Here is a 25,005-nt window from a genome sequence, read left to right as displayed (position 1 = left end):
TTGTGTGTTTGATGAGTGGTGGCAGCATGCTAAGTAATCGGGGTGTGTGGACTTTGTAGGGCGTGATTTATAAAAGTAGCTGATTTGGAAGTGTTTCTGCGCTCTCCGGAGTTATGACACGAGTCATAGTAGATAAATATATAAAATTGCAGTTTTATTATCATCTTGTTTCAGATACCACTGTCCTTCCTCAGGACAATTATACAAAAATAGTGATTTATGCTCACTTTGTAGCCTAACACAGAGGTTGAGAGTTGGATTGAATGAGAGGAGATAAATTAACCCTTGCAGGTGCACCCCACGTCATGTGTTGAGAAGTGTGTACATGACAGTGGTCATGCTCGGTCTTCACTCCATTCATTATTTATAAGACTCCTGAAAAGCACTGCCCCATAGAAAATTAATCTCCTTTCAATTCAGAACAGGATTGCTGTTCTGTCCTTCTAACAGGACAGGAGTTCATTTCAAGCATTAAAAGGTTAACTATTATTATAGTTCTGGGTTTGTTGTGTTATAGCACCACCCAGTGGTGGATAAATTTATAACCTGTGTTTTCCATGAATAATAGAGTGTTGCATTGTGGGTTTCAGCAAAGCATCATGGGATTGGGGAATTCCCCAGCCTTTTCTCTTGTATTTCCTGTTCACTCGTGTTATTCAGCTGTGTTGGAACTACCTCACTTACTTCCCATCCTTGTTAAGTTTATCCGGTAAGATCATTATTTCTGTTCTTGTACTGTAGTGTTGTTCAGAGTGTGATTAACTGTATAGCAGCCAGTACACAGGAAATGTGGTTACCAGAAATCTGCTGTATGTAGTTATGTAGAGGTTGCACCATACTGTATGTTTCCCTGTTAGTTGCAGTTGTGTTATCATTAGCCCAATACTTATACATATCATTTGTATTCTTCTAGTTTTACCGCGCTCATGTTTACCAATAAACAAGTTAGACTACAGAGAACAGTCCGCTTATTTGGGAGACAGAAGTGGTTTATGCCGTATGTCGGATCACACACCGTATCAACGTGTATGAAGACAGAACAGTAAAACGGAAGCTAGGCGCCGGGATTACAGTAAAGGGAGGCTAGACGCCAGCGATAGCAAATACCACCTACGCAGCCGCTTGTACCACACCGCACTGCCTGCAAATACCGCAGCAGCCGCCATACAGTCACAAGTACCGAGAGTGCAGCCCACCAAGTACCACACGTCTCAGTCCACGCCGAAGTCACCCCTACCCGCTCTGAGACGTCCTACAGCCTGCAAACGGACATAAAATGTCTGCAAGTCAAGCATCTTCACTCAGGACAAGGTCCCAAACAAGCCGCTCCAGCAAGTCTTCCTCGAAAAGGTCTGTCACCCTCGCCCGAGCAGAAGCTGAGGCGGCTAAAGTAAGATCCTCCTTTGCCGCACAAGAGATGCAGTTAAAGTTGAAACAAGTGGAGCAAGAAGCAGAAAGAGCCCGCCTGCAAGCAGAGCAAGAAGCAGAAAGAGCCCGCCTGCAAGCCGATATAGACGCAGAAAGAGCCCGCCTGCAAGCCGATAGAGACGCAGATACAGCGCGCCTGCGAGCGACCTTGGAAAGGCTTTCCGCTGAAAAGGAAGCAGCAGCCGCAATAGCCAAAGCTGAGTTTTTAGAAGCCGTGGAGTTTCCTGAATCCGAGCGAGGCAGCGACATACGCGGACCAGACCTTGATCATCAGGACCCTGCTCAACGCGTCTCTGAATATGTCCGTCAACATCCCCAAGTAGAAGACAACTCTGATCCGTTACACCAACCAGCCTATACAGATTACCAGAGATCCTTCCTCCAAACACCGTACTGGAAGCAGGAAAGTTTACTGCGAAACGACATTGATCACCACTACCGTCCTACGGAACAGAAGGTACGGCCTCCGCCCAGACTGAAAGGGACACCCTTCGCCACTGAACGGGTTTATACAGACTTTCCTATGCCAGAAGCTCCTACCAGGTATGAGGATGCACCACAAACACCGCATAACAACAGCACACCAGCTCACGTCGGCACAGACTCAGCCACTATGAACTTTGCAAGGTTCTTTACCCGCCGGGAGCTGGTGACCAAGGGACTTGTAAAGTTCACTGATCGAGCTGAAAGCTACAGAGCATGGCGAGCCTCTTTTCAGAATGCCATCAGAGACTTGCATCTTTCCAGTAGTGAAGAGTTAGATCTATTGGTTAAGTGGCTTGGGAGCGAGTCAGCTGAACATGCCAAAAGAATCAGGAACATTAACATAAAGTACCCACACACAGGACTTCGTATGGTGTGGGAGAGACTTGAAGAATGTTATGGGTCAATAGAAGCTATAGAAAATGCTTTGTATAAAAGAATTGATGATTTCCCCAAGATAGCAAATAAGGGTTACCAAAAGCTCAGGGAACTGAGCGACTTGTTAATGGAGGTATATGCTGCTCAGGCAGAAGGTGATCTACCAGGGTTGGCATTCCTGGACACTGCCAGAGGTGTCAACCCAATTGTCCAAAAGCTCCCTTACAACTTACAAGAAAAGTGGGTCAGTCACGGGTCCCGTTACAAACAGGCTCATAAGGTACCATTTCCTCCTTTCAGGGTGTTTGTAGACTTTGTTGCCCAGCAGGCTAAAGTTAGAAATGACCCTAGTTTCGATTTCACTATGTCATGTACTGCTGCCTCTGGTGTAAAACCCAGTAAAACACCAGTGGCAGTCCACAAAACTAATGTTACCTCCACAGGTTTTCTTTACAGGGCAAGTAAGTCCTCTCCAGAAGAGGACAAACCGCAGGATCTCAGCAAATACTGCCCCCTACACAAGAAACCTCATCCTCTCCTAAAATGTAGAGCCTTCAGGGAGAAGTCTCTAGAAGACCGTAAGAGTTTCCTAAAGGAAAACAAGATATGCTTCAGATGCTGCACGACAACCTCACACTTCGCCAAGAACTGTGAGACCAGTGTGAAATGCACAGAATGTAGTAGTGTGGAGCACAACACGGCCTTACATCCTGGACCACCCTCAGGGGTATCGTCACGAGTAGAAGAGTCTGCCGAAAAACAGACGGACCCCGACGTGGATACCCCAGTGGTCACTTCTCGGTGCACAGAAATTTGCAAGGAACTCGTAGCAGGAAGATCCTGCTCAAAGATCTGTCTTGTCAGAGTATTCCCAGTGAACCAACGGGATAAGGCGATCAAGGTATATGCAATCTTGGATGATCAGAGCAACAGGTCTCTAGCTAAATCCTTTCTCTTCGACACCTTCAACATTGCTGGTCCCGGCTCTCCGTACTCCTTGAAAACATGTGCAGGTACTGTCGAGACGGCGGGGAGGAGAGCAACTGGATTCAAAGTAGAGTCTATAGACGGTCAAACCTGCTTATCCTTGCCATCAATACTGGAGTGCAACCAGATTCCAGACAACAGGTCTGAGATACCTACACCAGAGGTAGCAGCTCATCACACCCACTTGAGATGTATAGCTCACCTGATACCAGAGCTCGACCAAGGAGCTCCTATCGTCTTACTTCTCGGAAGAGACATACTACGGGTCCACAAGGCTAGAGGACAGATCAATGGCCCACAAAACGCCCCATATGCTCAGAGACTTGACCTAGGATGGGTCATTGTGGGAGATGTCTGTTTGGGTGGAGCACACAGGCCGACATCAGTCAACAGCATGCTCACCAATACCCTCGAGAATGGACGCCCGTCTCTCTTCCAGCCATGCGAGAGTAGTTTCCTGATTAAAGAATTGCCACACCACACCCCTCCACTTGTCCGTTAGCTGATCCTTCCTGTGAAGACCATGCATGCGACGGTGAGCAAGATCATATAGGGTGCACAGTTTTCCACAGGACAAGAGAAGACAACCAGGTAGCAATGTCCATAGAGGACAGACTGTTCTTGGACATCATGGAGCGAGAGATAGTAAGAGATGAATCAAAGAGTTGGGTCGCACCTTTACCATTCAAACCACAGAGGCAACGCTTACCCAACAACAGAGAACTTGTCTACAGTCGATTTGTTTCCCTTACGCGCAAACTGCAGAAGGCACCAGAAACAAAACAACACTTCTTTACCTTCATGGAGAGAATATTCCAGAGTGGCCACGCGGAAATTGCACCTGTACTTCAAGATTCCGAGGAATGTTGGTACTTACCTATTTTCGGCGTGTATCATCCGAAGAAACCAGGTCAGATAAGAGTGGTTTTTGACTCAAGTGCCAGATACGAAGGTGTTTCTTTAAACGACGTCTTCCTGTCTTGTCCAGACCTCAACAACAGACTTCTGGGAGTACTTCTTCGTTTCCGCAAAGACGCAGTAGCATTTATGGCCGACATACAACAGATGTTTCACTGCTTCCTTGTTAAAGAAGAACACAGAAACTACTTGAGGTTCTTCTGGTACCGCAATAATGACCCCTACAAGGACATCGTGGAATATCGTATGAAGGTTCACATCTTCGGGAACAGCCCTTCCCCTGCTGTCGCTATCTATGGCCTTAGACATTCAGCCAGAGAAGGTGAAGCGAAGTATGGATCGGATGTAAGATCTTTCGTGGAAAAGGATTTCTACGTAGATGACTGCCTGAAATCCACACCCACAGAGGAGTCGGCAGTCAGTCTCCTAAAAAGGGCACAAGAAATGCTCGCTTCATCCAATTTGAGGTTGCACAAAATTGCTTCCAACAGCCAGAAACTAATGGCAGCCTTTCCTTCTCAAGATTACTCAACCGATTTAAAAGACTTGGATTTAAGCACGGACTCCCTTCCCATGCAGCGGAGCCTCGGTCTACTCTGGGATTTGAAAAAGGATGCATTCACCTTCCAGATCAGCGAAGAAGAGAAACCCTTCACGCGTAGAGGCGTCCTGTCCGTTGTGAACAGTTTGTACGATCCCCTGGGATTCGTAACCCCTGTAACTATCCAAGGTAAAATGATGTTGAGAGACTTCACCCAAGAGACATCCGATTGGGATGATCCGCTTCCCAGCGATAAAAGAGAATTGTGGGAAAGATGGAAAAATTCTTTAGAAATCCTGTTGAGTCTCTACGTGGCACGACCATATGCTTCTGTGCCTTCATCAGAAATCAAGGTGCAAAGGCTTTGTGTCTTCTGCGATGCTTCTACCAAGGCAATTGCAGCAGTGGCGTATTCGAAAACAACTGACATCAATGAACAATGCCACGTAAGGCTTGTTATGAGCCGGACAAAATTGGCCCCACTCCGTGAACACACAGTACCCAGACTGGAACTCTGTGCAGCTGTGCTAGCAGTGGAGTTAGCTGAGCTTATCTCGACAGAAATGGACCTGGAAATCAAAGAAGTCGAGTTCTACACTGACAGCAAGGTAGTGCTGGGGTACATTTGCAATGAAACTCGTCGCTTCTATGTCTATGTCAGCAATCGGGTGCTAAGGATCAGGAGATCCACAGAACCTAAACAGTGGCACTATGTGTCCACGCACAACAATCCGGTGGACCACGCAACCAGATCCGTTGAAGCAAGACAACTTAAGGACACAACCTGGTTCACCGGCCCTACATTCTTATACCGTTCGACGCCATATGTGGACGAGTCAAACATCTTTGAATTGGTGGATCCAGAGGCAGATGAGGAAATCCGCCCTCAGGTATCCGTTCTACGTACGGTGACTAAAGACAATCACCTCAAATCCCACCGCTTCAACAGGTTCTCAACTTGGGACTCACTTGTTCGTGCCCTCGTTTGTTTAATTCATGTGGCTCGATCCTACAAGTCAACGTCACCCGCCATCCAGAAACCTTGCAAAGGTTGGCACCACTGCAAGCTTGCTTTTACCGTTCCAAGCATGGAAAATGCCAAGAACTTTATAATCCGTACCATACAACGTGAATGTTACGCCAAGGAAATAGATAACCTCAATAGAAGCCAACCTGTTTCCAGAGATAGTGTCTTGAAGAAGCTTGATCCAATCATTGACCAGGATGGGCTGTTAAGAATTGGAGGTCGTCTTCAAGAAGCTGAAGTGGAATTTGGGGAGAAACACCCTATAATAATTCCTGGACATCATCATGTCACGACCCTGCTTGTGCAACACCACCACGTCTTGGTGAAACATCAGGGACGACTGTTTACTGAAGGAAATCTACGAACTGCTGGACTATGGATAGTCGGAGCAAAACGATGCGTGAGTAAACTCATTTACAATTGCGTGATTTGTCGCAAACTCCGTGGCGGGACTCAAAAGCCGAAGATGGCCAATCTCCCACCAGACAGACTTAGTACCGAACCTCCCTTTACCAACGTCGGACTGGACGTATTCGGGCCATGGTCTGTGGTTGCACGGAACACTAGAAGAGTCCAGGCCAATGCCAAACGCTGGGCTGTTATGTTCACCTGTATGTCCATTAGAGCAGTCCACATTGAAGTAATTGAGTCCATGGACACTTCAGGATTTATAAATGCACTCCGACGTTTCATCGCCATCAGAGGTCCCGTGAAGCACATACGCTCCGATAGAGGTACCAACTTTGTAGGAGCAGTGAAAGAACTTCAAATCCCTTCCAACCTAGACACCACCGGTGTGGAAAGATATCTGAGTGAGCAGGGATGTACCTGGACTTTCAATCTACCACACTCTTCTCACATGGGAGGTGCCTGGGAGAGGATGATAGGAATAGCACGCAGAATCCTCGACTCCATTTTCTTGCAAGCAGGTAGTGCAAGACTCACACATGAAAGTTTGACCACATTTCTAGCAGAGGTTTCGGCCATCATTAATGCCAGACCATTGACTTCACTTTCTAGTGACTCTGAGGATCCGACCATTCTCACTCCTGCCATGTTACTTACTCAGAAAGCCAGCGTTCTCAGCGCTCCACCTGGAGAATTTAGCAACAAGGACCTTTACAGACGACAATGGAGACAAGTCCAAAGTCTCTCCAATACCTTCTGGGACAGATGGAGGAAGCAGTACCTCTCCACCTTACAACCAAGGAGGAAGTGGCAGACTGACAAACCAAACATCAAAACCGGTGATGTCGTTCTCATGAAAGACAGCCAGTCACACCGAAATGAGTGGCCACTAGGCCTCATCACTAAAGTATTCCCAAGCAAAGATGGGAAGATCCGTAAGGTCGAGGTCAAAGTAGGCAAGTCTGGGGAAAGCAAACTATTCCTCAGACCAGTGGCGGAACTTGTCTTACTGTTTTCGCCAAAAGCACCTGTAGGTGGCATCGGTTGATGCCAAGCGGGGAGTGTTCTGTCCTTCTAACAGGACAGGAGTTCATTTCAAGCATTAAAAGGTTAACTATTATTATAGTTCTGGGTTTGTTGTGTTATAGCACCACCCAGTGGTGGATAAATTTATAACCTGTGTTTTCCATGAATAATAGAGTGTTGCATTGTGGGTTTCAGCAAAGCATCATGGGATTGGGGAATTCCCCAGCCTTTTCTCTTGTATTTCCTGTTCACTCGTGTTATTCAGCTGTGTTGGAACTACCTCACTTACTTCCCATCCTTGTTAAGTTTATCTGGTAAGATCATTATTTCTGTTCTTGTACTGTAGTGTTGTTCAGAGTGTGATTAACTGTATAGCAGCCAGTACACAGGAAATGTGGTTACCAGAAATCTGCTGTATGTAGTTATGTAGAGGTTGCACCATACTGTATGTTTCCCTGTTAGTTGCAGTTGTGTTATCGTTAGCCCAATACTTATACATATCATTTGTATTCTTCTAGTTTTACCGCGCTCATGTTTACCAATAATCAAGTTAGACTACAGAGAACAGTCCGCTTATTTGGGAGACAGAAGTGGTTTATGCCGTATGTCGGATCACACACCGTATCAACGTGTATGAAGACAGAACAATTGCAGAGCCCCAATATTGGGGTCCCAAAGCTCCAGTCTTGATATCACTGGTGGTCTCAGCAGTCAGACCACCGGCAGTCATCAATTTATACCCTATTAGGAGGAGCATAGGGGCATGCCACTAGAAGTGTTATTAGGAGGGACATGCCACTAGGAGTGTTATTAGGAGGGACATGCCACTGAGAAGTGTTATTAGGAGGGACATGCCACTAGGAGTGTTATTAGGAGGGACATGCTACTAGGAGTGTTATTAGGAGGGATGTGCCATTAGTAGTGGTATTAGGAAGGTCAAATACAGACATTGCATTAGCAGACACATAATTACTGCCCTCATATTTCTCTTTGCCTTCATATTGTGGCAGCCATGGATCATAAAAATGAGAACTCTCATATACAACTACCTGAGTGCTGTATAAAATAAAGCCATAAGGAGACCGATCATTGATTTTAAACATATTTTATTAAATACAATCTTTACCTCTACCTAAGACCAATGATCCAGAGGAAGGCAAAAAACCTGAACACATTCAGCCAATGTGTGTTACAGGCAAAAAATTCCTTCTTGACCCCGAGAAAAGGCGATCAGTTCGAGAACCCTGGATCAAGGCCATACTACAACTAACTAACTGATATATATACAACAATGATATTCAATGTGGTGACTCGTTTCTAGATAGCAGATCTTCTTTGTCCTAGGTAAGTCGCCTCACCTTTCCTCATCAGACCAGACCCTGAAACTCATTGCTTGGCTACGTTCATCTCCTCTGTAAAAAACAAAACAAAACAATACCCCCCCCACAGAACACAACCCCCACACAAAACACTACCCCTTAATATACAGACATAGGATTGTTGCATCATATCATGACCCTTATACAGTTGGCAAACAAATAAAGTTGCACTCTATAGTGCTAAAGCATGTAAATATGTATGTTCTACTCCTTATACAGTTTGATTATACAGCAGACACCTAAACAATATGATGTCATGATGCACTGATTCCAGGATCCATATAATCAGCATATAATGACATCATAAGACAACAAATATCATGTACAGACATATTAAATGATTAAAACTAAACAATCGTGTGGCTCTCTTTAGATTCTTCAATCTTCCTTCCAGGATCCAGATTCTCTCCCTGGTAAGAAAAAAAATATGAGGGGAAGTATCAGTATAAAACCTGTAGAAAGCGTCATAAATATATTGTACTTTATGCCAGATAAACAAGCCCCCTTTTCTCTGCATTTTTAAGTTTTGACGTAAACACTTAAAATGGTGTAATAAATTTGTTTTAAAAAAAAGTTGCAAATGCAGTTATATATAAGTACAATCTGTGCCAGCCACAGATACAACTTGAAGTGTCACTGACCATAGTAGCGACAGTGGTGTCTCCATCCGAGGTGCGATCTTTGTGCTGAACTCTCTGATGTTTCCATGTTTGCTGCATAGAACTCTGTGTCCAACATTCCGCTGTGTGACCTCACATAGAACCTTCATCACCCAAGTCTAGAGATTCTACCAGCAAGGACTGAAGAAATCTAGAACCTTACAGCCACAATCTGTAGACTGGGAGGGTCCATGTTGGCGCTAAGTTCACTAACTTAAATCCCTGAAAGGTTTCTTATTTACCTGTATTCTCAACCCAGAGGATTGAAATGAGAGTCTGTGTCCTTGATCCTGGATCCTCTGCTCTTCTCGTCTTCATCTCTTGAAATGACAGAGTGTGTCCTCGATCCTGAATCCTCCGCTCTCGTCGTCTTCATCTTCTGAAATAAGCTTCTGCTCCTAGAACACCCGTTTTTATAGACCCACAGTCATTGTGACATCATGCGGTGAGGTAACAATGGCCTCCTGTATTTGATGATGTCACATATGATCATGAGTGAAATCTCCACAGGTATTAATTAATATTGACAACAAATAGTAATAATATGGCAGATCACATTGTTTACCATCAAGGCAGGAGGAGCCGTGCGATTAAGGAAAAGTTCCCAAAAGTAAAAAGCATTTACTGCGTCTGAAAAAAATAAAGGACTTTATAATAATTTACCTCAAACGTAATTATATTCTAGGCCCTATGACAACACTTCCCCCTTTTTCCAGCGTTACACTGTTACCATAGGAACAAAGACCTCACTTAAAAACTATTAACAAAACTTTAGCAAATGCCCATAGCAACCATTCTGATTCCACCTTTAGTGTATTTATTATTATTATTATTATTATTATTATTTATTTATATAGCACCATGGATTCCATGGTGCTGTACATGAGAAGGGGTTACATACAAGTTATAGATATCACTTACAGTAAGCAAACTAACAATGACCGACTGATACAGAGGGGAGAGGACCCTGCCCTTGCGGGCTTACATTCTACAGGGTGGAGGGGAAACATCTTAAAACAAGAACATTGAGTGTTTCTTTGCTGGTGATTCACCTAGCAATGCAGAAATGACAAACGAGCAGAAATCATTGTCTATGAGAGAAACCATTCCTATTGTTTCACATTTTCACACATTTTGTAGGTGCAGGAACTATGGACATTCCAGTTTTTGTGGAACTACAACTTACAGCATTCTCAGCGTAGAGCACAGGATAAATATGAACAAAAGTTAAAGAATTGCTTTTTATTTATTTTTTCATGACATTCACCATGCGGCAGGGATGGACTGGGATTGAAATGAAGCCCCATTAAATCACACAGGCCCATGCTGTCCTCGCCCCCGAGCCCCAGATGGGGATATATTATTAATATTACCCTGCCTGGAGGAAATCAAGATTTTATAAAAGACTAATATTTCTAATAATCCCAATAATATTACTATATTTATAATATCAAAATAATAATATTGTAATATTACAGACAAATATAAGCAAACAATAACCAAATAATATCAGCATATACAGTGTGGGCCATTTATATTGATGTACCTAAATAAAATGGGAATGGTTGGTGATATCAACTTCCTATTTGTGGCACATTAGTATATGGGAGGGAGAAAGCTTTTCAAGATGGGTGGTGACCATGGCGGCCATTTTGAAGTCGGCCATTTTGGATCCAACTTCATTTTTTTCAATTGGAAGAGGGTCATGTGATGTAAGGATATCGCGTCTGCGTGTAGTGGAGGCCCTGGATCCCGACCCGCAGTGTGTTATGATGTATTCACACTGCGGGGCTGGGAATCTGGCACCTAAGAAGTGGAGCGGGTCACCGTGCACCTTGATAGAAGTGCCGAAGTCTTGCGAGACATCGGCACTATATTCAATGGAGCACGGTGACCCGCTCCACTATGCAGGTGCCAGATTCCCAGCCCCACAGCGTGAACACATCATAACACACTGCGTGGCAGGATCTGGGGCCTCCGCTATACGCAGGCGCAATATCCTTACATCACCTGATGTAAGTTCCCAGGCAGCACGCATTACGCATGCCCGAGAACTGATTGCAGAGTGCAGGCACCGTTGATGTCACGAGAAAGAGAGAAGGCGGCGATGGATGACTGCGAGGCGGTTGAGTCAGGGGGAGAAAACATACCTCCCTAACTCAATAGAGGTATGATGGGAGATTTATAAAACTCATTATTTCAGTGTTCTTAGGGATAATAAACATAAGAGCCACCTTCACAGAATGCAGCCTTAGTGCTGCTGAAGGTGGCTCTTTTACTTTAATAGGCCATAGGGGGGTGACAGGTTCCCTTTAAAGAAAAATAGTTAAAAATATATTTATTTTTAATAGTATAGAGTAGAGTAGGGCCTGGCCGAAAGAGTCTACCATGTCGTGGTGTCAGCCTAAAAATTATTTTGGCCGGAACAAAAGCTGCTGGTTATGAATGTGATCTGGTGTTTGATGGGAACTGTTAACATCTGACTGGTGAGGATGTAATGGAGAAGTTGAGTTTTTCCAAGAGGGGGCGGTGGGACGGTGGAGGCGGAGCTGGTGGGGAGCCTGGGCGGAGTCTCAAGGGAACTCGAAAATTTTTCCAGTATAGGGCCCCGAAATTCCTAGTGGAAGCTCTGGTCTGTCTCATAAGCTGCAGACCGCAGCTTCCTGAGACTTCAGTGTGCTCACGCAGGCGGCGCAATGACATTATTGCCTCATGCTGCTCTCCAGACCAGAAGAGAAAATGGAGGCTGCAGTGCCTCCAGTGAAGTGAGTATAAACTTATATATATACAGTACAGACCAAAAGTTTTGACACACCTTCTCATTTAAAGATTTTTCTGTATTTTCATGACTATGAAAATTGTACATTCACACTGAAGGCATCAAAACTATGAATTAACACATGTGAAATTATATACTTAACAAAAAAGTGTGAAACAACTGAAATTATGTCTTCCATTCTAGGTTCTTTAAAGTAGCCACCTTTTGCTGTGATGACTGCTTTGCACACTCTTGGCATTCTCTTGATGAGCTTCAAGAGGTAGTCACCGGGAATGGTTTTCACTTCACAGGTGTGCCCTGTCAGGTTTAATAAGTGGGATTTCTTGCCTTATAAATGGGGTTGGGACCATCAGTTGTGTTGTGCAGAAGTCTGGTGGATACACAGCTGATAGTCCTACTGAATAGACTGTTAGGATTTGTATTATGGCAAGAAAAAAGCAGCTAAGTAAAGAAAAACGAGTGGCCATCATTACTTTAAGAAATGAAGGTCAGTCAGTCCGAAAAATTGGGAAAACTTTGAAAATGTCCCCAAGTGCAGTGGCGGCAAAAACCATCAGCGCTACAAAGAAACTGGCTCACATGAAGACCGCCCCAGGAAAGGAAGACCAAGAGTCACCTCTGCTTCTGAGGATAAGTTTATCCGAGTCACCAGCCACAGAAATCGCAGGTCAACATCAGCTCAGATTAGAGACCAGGTCAATGCCACCCAGAGTTCTAGCAGCAGACACATCTCTACAACAACTGTTAAGAGGAGACTTTGTGCAGCAGGCCTTCATGGTAAAATAGCTGCTAGGAAACCACTGCTAAGGACAGGCAACAAGCAGAAGAGACTTGTTTGGGCTAAAGAACACAAGGAATGGACATTAGACCAGTGGAAATCTGTACTTTGGTCTGATGAGTCCAAATTTGAGATCTTTGGTTCCAACCACCGTGTCTTTGTGTGACGCAGAAAAAGTGAACGGATGGACTCTACATGCCTGGTTCCCACTGTGAAGCATGGAGGAGGATGTGTGATGGTGTGGTGGTGCTTTGCTGGTGACACTGTTGGGGGTTTATTCAAAATTGAAGGCATACTGAACCAGCATGGCTACCACAGCATCTTGCAGCAGCATGCTATTCCATCCGGTTTGCGTTTAGTTGGACCATCATTTAATTTTCAACAGGACAATGTCCCCAAACTCACCTCCAGGCTGTGTAAGGGCTATTTGACCAAGAAGGAGAGTGATGGGGTGCTACGCCAGATGACATGGCCTCCACAGCCACCAGACCTGAACCCAATCGAGATGGTTTGGGGTGAGCTGGACCGCAGAGTGAAGGCAAAAGGGTCAAGAAGTGCTAAGCATCTCTGGAAACTCCTTCAAGATTGTTGGAAGACCATTCCCGGTGACTACCTCTTGAAGCTCATCAAGAGAATGCCAAGAGTGTGCAAAGCAGTCATCAAAGCAAAAGGTGGCTACTTTGAAGAACCTAGAATATAAGACATATTTTCAGTTGTTTCACACTTTTTTGTTAAGTTTATAATTCCACATGTGTTAATTCATAGTTTTGATGCCTTCAGTGTGAATTTACAATTTTCATAGTCATGAAAATACAGAAAAATCTTTAAATGAGAAGGTATGTCCAAACTTTTGGTCTGTACAGTATGAAAGACGGCCACCTGATAATCAGGAACTATAAAGGTACTCAGGACCACTACTGGACCATCCCTGACGAAGGAATACGGGAATTCTGAAATGCGTAGGATTATTGGTCCAACTTGCACTCCATAGCCAGTCACGTGATTCATTACATGACCGTGACATCACGAAAGGTCCTGGTATTCCAGTGTATCTGATTGGCTTATACAGTGGTACTTGGCTCACGATACCCGCGGGCTCAGGACACCGAGGGACGCCTGTCACTGGCTGGGACAGCGCCCCAGAACAATCAGTCTTCTCACTGAAAACACTGGTCCTGCACCACGGAAGGTTCTGACTTCATGTGGACACCACAGACATCAGTCTCCTAAATGCATCTGCCCTCTATAAGGTAACACTGCCTAGAGCTTGTGTGGCTCCATTTATCTATCTAAGCCTTCATCTAAGCCTTGATTTATTCATCTAAGCCTTGATTCATTGTTTGAAGCACATAGATTAACCTTTGCTCAGCCAGAAGTGCACCATATAGGTCCACGGTGACACGCTATCCTGGGTTGTAAGAACATTGTCATATAGGAACCAGCACTGCTTATGGGATTATCCCTGAATTTTTCTTATTACTGACCGAGGAGATTATTGAGGCAAATTATTGTCTCAAGATTGTTAATTGAGGACGCACTTCAGCGCAAATAAAATACCTTTTTTCAGCTTTTTATTAAAGTCTAGGTATCAGTCTGACCTTTTCGTCAGCCTTTCACCGGGAGACCAACGGTCAAACTGAAAGGACTAATCAGTAGTGTTGAGCATTCCGATACTGCAAATATCGGGTATCGGCCGATATTTGCTGTATCGGAATTCCGATACCGAGTTCTGATATTTTTGTGATATCGGAAATCGGAATCGGAAGTTCCCAGTGTATGGTTCCCAGGGTCTGGAGGAGAGGAGACTCTCCTTCAGGCCCTGGGATCCATATTCATGTAAAAAATAAAGAATAAAAATAAAAAATATGTATATACTCACCCCTCCGACGGACCCTGGACCTTAGCGGTGAAACCGGCAGCCTCTGTTCCTAAGAATGCAGTGAGTGTACAGGACCTGCGATGACGTCGCGGTCTTGTGATTGGTCGCGTGACCACTCATGTGACCGCTCACGTGACCGTGACGTCATCGAAGGTCCTTCACTCACTGCATTCTTAGGAACGGAGGCTGCCGGTTGCACCGCTAAGGTCCAGGGTCCGTCGGAGGGGTGAGTATATACATATTTTTTATTTTTATTCTTTATTTTTCACATGAATATGGATCCCAGGGCCTGAAGGAGAGTTTCCTCTCCTTCAGACCCTGGGAACCATCCAGGATAGCTTCCGATACTTGTGTCCCATTGACTTGTATTGGTATCGGGTATCGGTATCGGCGATATCCGATATTTTTCGGGTATCGGCCGATACTATCCGAAACCGATACTTTCAAGTATCGGAAGGTATCGCTCAACACTACTAATCAGTCTTTGGAGCAGATATTACGGTGTCTTGCCACGTCCAGACAGGATGATTGGTGCTTTTTGTTACCGATGGCAAAGTTTGCTTTCAATAATCTTGTCAATCAGTCCACTGGTAATTCCCAGTTCTTTTGCAATTATGGTTTTCACCCTTGCTTTGGTGAGTTTTCCCGGTTGCATTCGGGGTGTCCAGGGGCTGATTTGGCCATTCAGCAGTTGGAGTAGGTCTGGAGGGAGGTCCAGAGGAACATTGGGGAGGCTCAGAGTAGGTATACATTTTTTGCGGATAGATAACGGTCGGTGGGGCCGGCATTCCAGGTGGGGGATAAGGTATGGTTATCCACCAAGAATATTAGGTTGAGGATTCCTTCTGCTAAGTTGGGTCCCAAGTTTATTGGTCCTTATGAAATTTTGGAGGTGGTTAATCCTGTTGCCTTTCGTTTGCATTTTCCTTCGCTGCAAATCCCTAATGTGTTCCATAAGGCTCTGTTGAAGCCTTTGGTGTCTTCCTCAGGTGCCTCTTCCTTGCTCCCACCACCTATTGTGGTGGATTGCCAGACTGAGTATGAGATGGAATGGGTTGTTGATTCTCGTATGCTCCGCTGTTCACTTCAATATTTGGTTCATTGGAAGGGGTACAGTCCTGAGGACTGGTCGTGGGTGCCAGCGTGCTCGGTCCATGCAGATTGTTTGTTTTGGGCCTTTCACGCTAAGAATCCAGGGAAACCGGGGGGCCGGTGGCCCCACATTGAGAGAGGGGTACTGTCATGATCCAGTCCGGGGTTTGTTTCTTGCTATTCTCTCCCCGGTCTGGTCATGCGGTGGTTAACCTGCTTTGCCTCGTTTTGGGATCTGTTTGGCTATTTTAGTCCATAGCTGCCTGCAGGCAGCATCAGCTATAGTTCTTGCCCCTGGCTTGAGCTACTGACCCCGTTACATCATGATTTGTTCTCTGCCCATTTATCCAGTTTCCCTGCCTTCCCATTCCTGCTTCCCCGCTCATCTTGCTGTGTGCTCCCCGTGCTTTGACCTTGGTATCTGACCCGACTTGTCCTCTGACCTATTTCTTTGTCTTACGTCTCTGGCATATCCGCTCCCGACTGGCTCGCCACACTGCCACACTGAAGTGTTTCTCCATGAGTGCTACCTATCGTCCCTCTCCAGCACCCCCTGGGATAGGACACACGATACTGCGCTGCGACATCTAACAACCAGTTCCCCTTTTATAAAGGTCTTTGGCTTTAACCTCAATGATATCTGCATGGAGTTTGCATGTTTTGCTCATGTGTGTGTGAATTTTATCATCATATTCTGGTTTCCTCTAGCACTTGAAAAGCATACGGTTAGGCAAGTAGTCTTCCTACAAAATGACCCCTAGTGCGTATGTAAGCATCATTTCTAAAATGCCAAAATGGATTGAAATGATTAATGACAATCTCTGTACGCCGCTCAGTAATATGTCACCCCCCCCCCCCCGAAGAAGCTTGAATGCGAAACGGCATAAGGGTTGGGGCTGGGCGGCTGTATGTTTCCTATTTCTGGACTCCATTTGCCCTTTTTCACTCAGGTGATGTACAGAGTTATGCAAGTCTTTGTTTTGATGTTTGCTCTATGCATAGGACTGTTTAGTCCTTTTCAATATATCAAAGTTAACATTGCACTCAGCACTTTATATATAGGTCTGGGCAATTATACTGAATTACACATAGAATTTATATCCCCTATGCTGATATTTATGAGGACAGTTTCAGACCTGTCTCTATATACTTAAAGGGAACCTGTCACCCCCAAAATCGAAGGTGAACTAAGCCCACCGGCATCAGGGGCTTATCTACAGCATTCTGTAATGCTGTAGATAAGCCCCTGATGTATCCTGAAAGATGAGAAAAAGAGGTTAGATTATACTTACCCAGGGGCGGTCCCGGTTCTGTTTTGGTCCGATGGGTGTCGCGGTCCGGTCCGGGGCCTCCCATCTTCTTACGATGACGTCCTCTTCTTGTCTTCAGGCTGCAGCTCCGGTGTACTTTGTCTGCCCTGTTGAGGGTAGAGCAAAGTACTGCAGTGTGCAGATGCCGGGCTTCTCTGACCTTTCCCGGCACCTGGGCACTGCAGTAGTTTGCTCTGCCCTCAACAGGGCAGACAAAGTACGCCTGCACCAAAGCAGCAGCGTGAAGACAGGAAGAGGACGTCATCATATAAAGATGGGAAGCCCCGGACCGGCCCGCGACGCCCATCAGACCAGAACAGAATCGGGACCGCCCCTGGGTGAGTATAATCTAACCTCTTTTTCTCATCTTTCAGGATACATCGGGGGCTTATCTACAGCATTACAGAATGCTGTAGATAAGACTTTGATGCCGATGGGCTTAGCTCACCTTTGATTTTGGGGGTGACAGGTTCAGTCTACATTGTACTTAGCACTTTACTTTTGACAACTACATAGAGAGACTTTGTAAGATCAAACTACCATTTACCCCTAATTTTTTTAGGGTCCACTTTGGGATTGTGTGGATTCCGATAATACGCAGCCTCTTTTAACCTCTCCTCTAGAAGGAGGTCTTCTTTCCCTACCTTGTCATCTTGTTGTATTTAATTTGTTGTGTTATTTATATTGATTTTAAAAAATTATTAATAAATAGTGATGAGCGAACGTGCTCGCCACTATTCGATACTCGCCTGAGTATCGGGGTACTCGGGGTACTCGCTGAGCATTTCCGGAATTATTCGGCGGTAAATGCAGTCTCCACCCAGCAGTTTTGGCGGACTTCAGAGACCCAATCACAGAGCAGGGATTGTCTGCCAGGCCATGAAACGCCGCAGTCATCTTTCTTGTGGTCGTGCAAGTGAATGGCTGGGCCGCACAGCATCATCCCGAGTATAAGAGACCATGCGCCGCCCTGCTCGCCGCATTCTGTTCCTGTTTCAGCGAGAGTAGGGAGAGCTGGTGCCGAAATAGAGTCAGAATCGTGGTTTTAGAGGTAGTGTATGAAAAAAAGTTCTGATTTTGTGGCCAATAGCAACCAATCACAATGTTGCTTTTCTTATTGTGATCTTCAAAAGAAAGCTGTGTTGTGATTAGTTGCTACAGGCAGCAAAGACATTTTTACCAAATATTGCCAGTACCAGAGTTGATTTGTGGATCTTCTGTGGGGGTGAGTGTAAGGGGGGCTTAAAGTGGTTGTCCAGGTTTGTGTCTGCAGAATTGTGAATTCTCACAATGCGCGCTGTCAGGATTCTTTGGCAACAGCGAGACCAGGTGGTCATGTGACCACTGCCCGCTCCTGCTGGTCATGTGAGCACCGCCGCTCCTGCTGGTCATGTGACCACTGCCGCTCCTGCTGGTCATGCAGGGGAATCATGACAGTGAGCACATCACCCGCTCATGATTCTGTAGTCACAAAGAGGGACTGTGGACTTCTCAGCCTGGACAATCACTTTAATTACAGTAATTGTATATAGGACATTACTATTCTAGATTTTTTTTTCACAATTCTTTTTTTTTAACACTTTCTTTTGCAGGTGTCAGACACAGAGGGATAACCTGTATTTCATAAAGGGGCTGTCTGCCATGTTTTATTCTCTATTAAATGCCGCAGCATTGTCCAACAATAATATAAATTATATATAGTCACCTACGGATCCCCTTTCATAGTGCAACCCAGGTGCGCCGCAGGTCTCTGAACCTTCTTTTCTGATATAGATATTATGTGAACACTAGAAAGGGGATGTTCAAGAGCAGGGAGGACACTCAGGAGCTGTAAACCATGCTATGAGCTTGGATAGTTTAAGAGGTTATTCCCCTAAAAAAATCAAATTTTTCCCATGTGGAGACATGGGAGGTTGGCAGTCGCCCCGGTCCACTAGCCGAAACCACGGTTGTTGTGAAACGTGACGCAGGTGCCCAATGAGTGCTAGCGTCACTGTCCCCGCTTCCTGTCAAATTGATCATGAAGAGGAAGTCAGAGATCAGCTGCAGTCTGGATTTCCTCTTCATGTTTGATTTGTCCGAAGGCGGGGACAATGATGTCAGCACTGATTGGGCGCCGTCAACACGTGTCGCAACAACGCACTCTAGCCCCGTGACCACAAGTGCCGACACCACTGGAATGGCGCCGGCACGGGAGGAGAGTATAGGTTTTATCATTTTTTAGGATCACTCATTTGAATCAAGAAGGGGTTGTCTTAGTAGTGGACAACTCCTTTAAGGCTGCATCCAAATGACTGGCTCCACACAAAGGATATAACATCTTCCCACTGTTATTGCAAGTACTCCGAATTACAGGGGTGTCCTGGAAGAATACTGGGAGGTGTTAAACTTAGCTCCTGGATCCTGAGCTTCAAAGGGGTTAGCAAATGGTTTGTAACTGGACAGAATATTTCCTCTTGACTGTATAGAGAGGAAGGGAGAGACACAGGATATTTGAAATGCCACAACTTAGCCCATCATCCATTCACAAACAGCAATTTTTAAATTGGCGCATCCGGGTCATCCTGGAAATATGATCCTATGGTCAGGACTATAAAAGGCTGGGTGGCACAAAAAGAAGTTGTTCACATGTGGGTGCTGTGCATGCTGATGTAATCCATAACTTATTTCTCCTTCCCTCAAGGAAACAGAAGATAACTGTAGACAGAAACCTTTAGATATTTCTGTTTGTTCTCCCTTTTTGTTTTATAACTGTTTTGCATCATTTTGTCCCTTTATTTTTACCTTTTTATATCTTTTATTTTAAGCACTGTATATTTTTATATTAAAGTTTAAAATCTTTAATAAGTTTGATCCTTGTATGCTTTAAAGAATCCATAGACTTTCAGAGACTGTGTGACCTTTTGATTGTCAGACAGTTATATATTTTGGGAATTTATCACCTTGTGTGTTTGATGAGTGGTGGCAGCATGCTAAGTAATCGGGGTGTGTGGACTTTGTAGGGCGTGATTTATAAAAGTAGCTGATTTGGAAGTGTTTCTGCGCTCTCCGGAGTTATGACACGAGTCATAGTAGATAAATATATAAAATTGCAGTTTTATTATCATCTTGTTTCAGATACCACTGTCCTTCCTCAGGACAATTATACAAAAATAGTGATTTATGCTCACTTTGTAGCCTAACACAGAGGTTGAGAGTTGGATTGAATGAGAGGAGATAAATTAACCCTTGCAGGTGCACCCCACGTCATGTGTTGAGAAGTGTGTACATGACAGTGGTCATGCTCGGTCTTCACTCCATTCATTATTTATAAGACTCCTGAAAATAGCCGAGCACTGTCCCATAGAAAATTAATCTCCTTTCAATTCAGAACAGGATTGCAGAGCCCCAATATTGGGGATCCAAAGCTCCAGTCTTGATATCACTGGTGGTCTCAGCAGTCAGACCACCGGCAGTCATCAATTTATACCCTATTAGGAGGGGCATAGGGGCATGCCACTAGAAGTGTTATTAGGAGGGACGTGCCACTAGAAGTATTATTAGGAGGGACATGCCACTAGGAGTGTTATTAGGAGGGATGTGCCATTAGTAGTGGTATTAGGAAGGTCAAATACAGACATTGCATTAGCAGACACATAATTACTGCCCTCATATTTCTCTGCCTTCATATTGTGGCAGCCATGGATCATAAAAATGAGAACTCTCATATACAACTACCTGAGTGCTGTATAAAATAAAGCCATAAGGAGACCGATCATTGATTTTAACCCCTTCATGACCTTGGGATTTTTCGTTTTTCCGTTTTCGTTTTTCGCTCCCCTCCTTCACAGAGCCATAACTTTTTTATTTTTCCGTCAATTTGGCCATGTGAGGGCTTATTTTTTGCGGGACGAGTTGTACTTTTGAACGACATCATTGGTTTTACCATGTCGTGTACTAGAAAACGGGAAAAAAATTCCAAGTGCAGTGAAATTGCAAAAAAAGTGCAATCCCACACTTGTTTTTTGCTTGCCTATTTTGCTAGGTTCACTAAATGCTAAAACTGACCTGCCATTATGATTCTCCAGGTCAGTACGAGTTCATAGACACCTCACATGTCTAGGTTATGTTTTACCTAAGTGGTGAAAAAAAATTCCAAACTTTGCAAAAAAAAATAAATAATAAATTGCGCCATTTTCCGATACTCGTAGCGTCTCCATTTTTCGTGATCTGGGGTCAGGTGAGGGCTTATTTTTTGCGTGCCGAGCTGGCGTTTTTAATTATAGCATTTTGGTGCAGATACGTTCTTTTGATCGCCCATTAATACATTTTAATGCAATGTCGCGGCGACCAAAAAAACGTATTTTTGGCGTTTCGATTTTTTTTCTCATTACGCCATTTAGCGATCAGGTTAATGCTTTTTTTTTTTTGATAGATCGGGCGATTCTGAACGCGGCAATAACAAATATGTGTAGGTTTGATTTTTTTTTTATTGATTTATTTTGATTGGGGCGAAAGGGGGGTGATTTAAACTTTTATGTTTTTTTTATTTTTTTCACATTTTTAAAAACTTTTTTTTTTCACTTTTGCCATGCTTCTATAGCCTCCATGGGAGGCTAGAAGCAGGCACAGCCCGATCGGCTCTGCTACATAACAGCGATCATCAGATCGCTGCTATGCAGCAGAAAATCAGGTGTGCTGTGAGCGCCGACCACAGGGTGGCGCTCACAGCCACCGGCGATCAGTAACCATAGAGGTCTCAAGGACCTCTATGGTTACCATTCAGAAGCATCGCCGACCCCCGATCATGTGACGGGGGTCGGCGATGACGTCATATCCGGCCGCCCGGCCGGATGCGGTAGTTAAATGCCGCTGTCTGCGATTGACAGCGGCATTTAACTAGTTAATAGGCGCGGGCAGATCGCGATTCTGCCCGCGCCTATTGCGGGCACATGTCAGCTGTTCAAAACAGCTGACATGTCCCGGCTTTGATGCGGGCTCACCGCGGAGCCCTGCATCAAAGCAGGGGAGCTGACCTCGGACGGTATAGTACGTCCGAGGTCAGTAAGGGGTTAAACATATTTTATTAAATACAATCTTTACCTCTACCTAAGACCAATGATCCAGAGGAAGGCAAAAAACCTGAACACATTCAGCCAATGTGTGTTACAGGCAAAAAATTCCTTCTTGACCCCGAGAAAAGGCGATCAGTTCGAGAACCCTGGATCAAGGCCATACTACAACTAACTAACTGATATATATATATACAACAATGATATTCAATGTGGTGACTCGTTTCTAGATAGCAGATCTTCTTTGTCCTAGGTAAGTCGCCTCACCTTTCCTCATCAGACCAGACCCTGAAACTCATTGCTTGGCTACGTTCATCTCCTCTGTAAAAAACAAAACAAAACAATACCCCCCCCACAGAACACAACCCCCCACACAAAACACTACCCCTTAATATACAGACATAGGATTGTTGCATCATATCATGACCCTTATACAGTTGGCAAACAAATAAAGTTGCACTCTATAGTGCTAAAGCATGTAAATATGTATGTTCTACTCCTTATACAGTTTGATTATACAGCAGACACCTAAACAATATGATGTCATGATGCACTAATTCCAGGATCCATATAATCAGCGTATAATGACATCATAAGACAACAAATATCATGTACAGACATATTAAATGATTAAAACTAAACAATCGTGTGGCTCTCTTTAGATTCTTCAATCTTCCTTCCAGGATCCAGATTCTCTCCCTGGTAAGAAAAAAAATATGAGGGGAAGTATCAGTATAAAACCTGTAGAAAGCGTCATAAATATATTGTACTTTATGCCAGATAAACAAGCCCCCTTTTCTCTGCATTTTTAAGTTTTGACGTAAACACTTAAAATGGTGTAATAAATTTGTTTTAAAAAAAAGTTGCAAATGCAGTTATATATAAGTACAATCTGTGCCAGCCACAGATACAACTTGAAGTGTCACTGACCATAGTAGCGACAGTGGTGTCTCCATCCGAGGTGCGATCTTTGTGCTGAACTCTCTGATGTTTCCATGTTTGCTGCATAGAACTCTGTGTCCAACATTCCGCTGTGTGACCTCACATAGAACCTTCATCACCCAAGTCTAGAGATTCTACCAGCAAGGACTGAAGAAATCTAGAACCTTACAGCCACAATCTGTAGACTTGGAGGGTCCATGTTGGCGCTAAGTTCACTAACTTAAATCCCTGAAAGGTTTCTTATTTACCTGTATTCTCAACCCAGAGGATTGAAATGAGAGTCTGTGTCCTTGATCCTGGATCCTCTGCTCTTCTCGTCTTCATCTCTTGAAATGACAGAGTGTGTCCTCGATCCTGAATCCTCCGCTCTCGTCGTCTTCATCTTCTGAAATAAGCTTCTGCTCCTAGAACACCCGTTTTTATAGACCCACAATCATTGTGACATCATGCTGTGAGGTAACAATGGCCTCCTGTATTTGATGATGTCACATATGATCATGAGTGAAATCTCCACAGGTATTAATTAACCCCTTAACGACCTTTGACGCATACGCTGCGTCATGAAAGTCGGTGCCAAAACGACCTATGACGCAGCGTATGCGTCATGGAATGATCGCGTCCCTGCAGATCGGGTGAAGGGGTTAACTCCTATTTTACCCGATCTGCAGGGAGAGGGGGAGTGGTGCTTCAGCCCAGGGGGGGTGGCTTCACCCCCCCGTGGCTACGATCGCTCTGATTGGCTGTTGAAAGTGAAACTGCCAATCAGAGCGATTTGTAATATTTCACCTAAAAAACTGGTGAAATATTACAATCCAGCCATGGCCGATGCTGCAATAACATCGGCCATGGCTGGAAATACTAAAGTGCCCCCCCCCACACCCACCGATCGCCCCCCCAGTGCTCCGTTAGTCCTCCGGTCCCCTCCGTCCGCCTGCCGGCTCCCCCGTCCTGCTGTCCGCTCCCTCCTTGCTCAGATCCCCCCCCCCTGTGCTCCGATCACCCCCCCTGTGCTCCGATCCACCCCCCCCCACCCCTTCATACTTTCCGATCCTCCCGGTGTCCGGCCGTCTCCTCCCTGGGCGCCGCCATCTTGGAAAATGGCAGGCGCATGCTCAGTGCGCCCGCCGAATCTGCCAGTCGGCAGATTCCTTACAGGTACATTTTGATCGCTGTGGTAGGTTCTATCACAGCGATCAAAATAAAAAAAATAATAAATAACCCCCCCCCCTTTATCACCCCCATAGGGACAATAATAAAATAAAGAATTTTTTTTTTTTTTTTTCCACTAGGGTTAGGGTTAGAACTAGGGTTAGAACTAGGGGTAGGGTTAGGGGTAGGGTTAGGGTTACGGGTAGGGTTAGGGGTAGGGTTATGGCATGTGCACACAGAGCGGATCGGCCGCGGATCCGCAGCGGATCGGCCGCGGATCCGCAGCGGATCCGCAGCGGATCGGCAGCGGATTGGCAGCGGATTGGCCGCGGATCCGCAGCGGATTGGCAGCGGATTGGCCGTGGATCCGCAGCGGATTGGCAGCGGACCCGCAGCGGATTGGCCGCGGATCCACCGCGGATCGGCAGCGGATCGGCAGCGGATCGGCAGCGGATCGGCAGCGGATCGGCAGCGGATCCGCAACGGATCGGCAGCGGATCCGCAACGGATCGGCAGCGGAACCGCAGCGGATCCGCAGCGGATTGGCAGCGGATCCGAAGCGGATTGGCCGCGGATCCGCAGCGGATTGGCAGCGGATTGGCCGCGGATCCGCAGCGGATTGGCCGCTGCGAATTCGAAGCAGTTTTCCATCAGGTTTACAGTACCATGTACACCTAAGGAAAACCAAATCCGCTGTGCCCATGGTGCGGAAAATTCCGTGCAGAAACGCTGCGTTGTATTTTCCGCAGCATGTCAATTCTTTGTGCGGATTCCGCAGCGTTTTACACCTG

General features: G+C 45.2%; 1 protein-coding gene and 2 long non-coding RNA genes across 3 annotated transcripts in view; 2 read left to right on the top strand and 1 right to left on the bottom strand.

Annotated features, from left to right (window-relative positions):
• The window catches only part of LOC143808081 (uncharacterized), a 29,545-nt gene extending 20,912 nt beyond the window's left edge, over positions 1 to 8,633 (top strand). The window contains exon 2 of the long non-coding RNA XR_013221879.1: positions 8,334 to 8,633. This is a non-coding gene — a long non-coding RNA (uncharacterized LOC143808081). The remainder of the gene's footprint in view (positions 1 to 8,333) is intronic.
• Positions 439 to 3,778, top strand: LOC143808992 (uncharacterized). The gene is made up of 2 exons (XM_077292170.1): positions 439 to 709; positions 914 to 3,778. Exon 2 carries the CDS (start codon positions 1,277 to 1,279, stop codon positions 3,776 to 3,778), a length of 2,502 nt encoding a protein of 833 aa, XP_077148285.1. The 5' UTR covers positions 439 to 709; positions 914 to 1,276.
• LOC143808080 (uncharacterized) lies at positions 8,286 to 9,624 on the bottom strand. Its single transcript, XR_013221878.1, has 2 exons — positions 9,477 to 9,624; positions 8,286 to 8,985 (listed from the first exon to the last, which is right to left on the bottom strand). It is a non-coding gene; the product is annotated as an uncharacterized LOC143808080 (long non-coding RNA).
• Between the last annotated feature and the right edge of the window lie 15,381 nt (positions 9,625 to 25,005).

The sequence above is a fragment of the Ranitomeya variabilis genome, chromosome 2 (genome assembly GCF_051348905.1).
Source record: "Ranitomeya variabilis isolate aRanVar5 chromosome 2, aRanVar5.hap1, whole genome shotgun sequence".
Taxonomy (NCBI): Eukaryota; Metazoa; Chordata; class Amphibia; order Anura; family Dendrobatidae; genus Ranitomeya; species Ranitomeya variabilis.
Note: the sequence above shows the minus strand (reverse complement) of the source record. Positions and strands in the feature narration are given on the sequence as shown.

Excerpts from the sequence above, each read along its gene's own strand:
- LOC143808992 (XM_077292170.1), top strand. The coding sequence starts at position 1,277 with ATGTCTGCAAGTCAAGCATCTTCACTCAGGACAAGGTCCCAAACAAGC.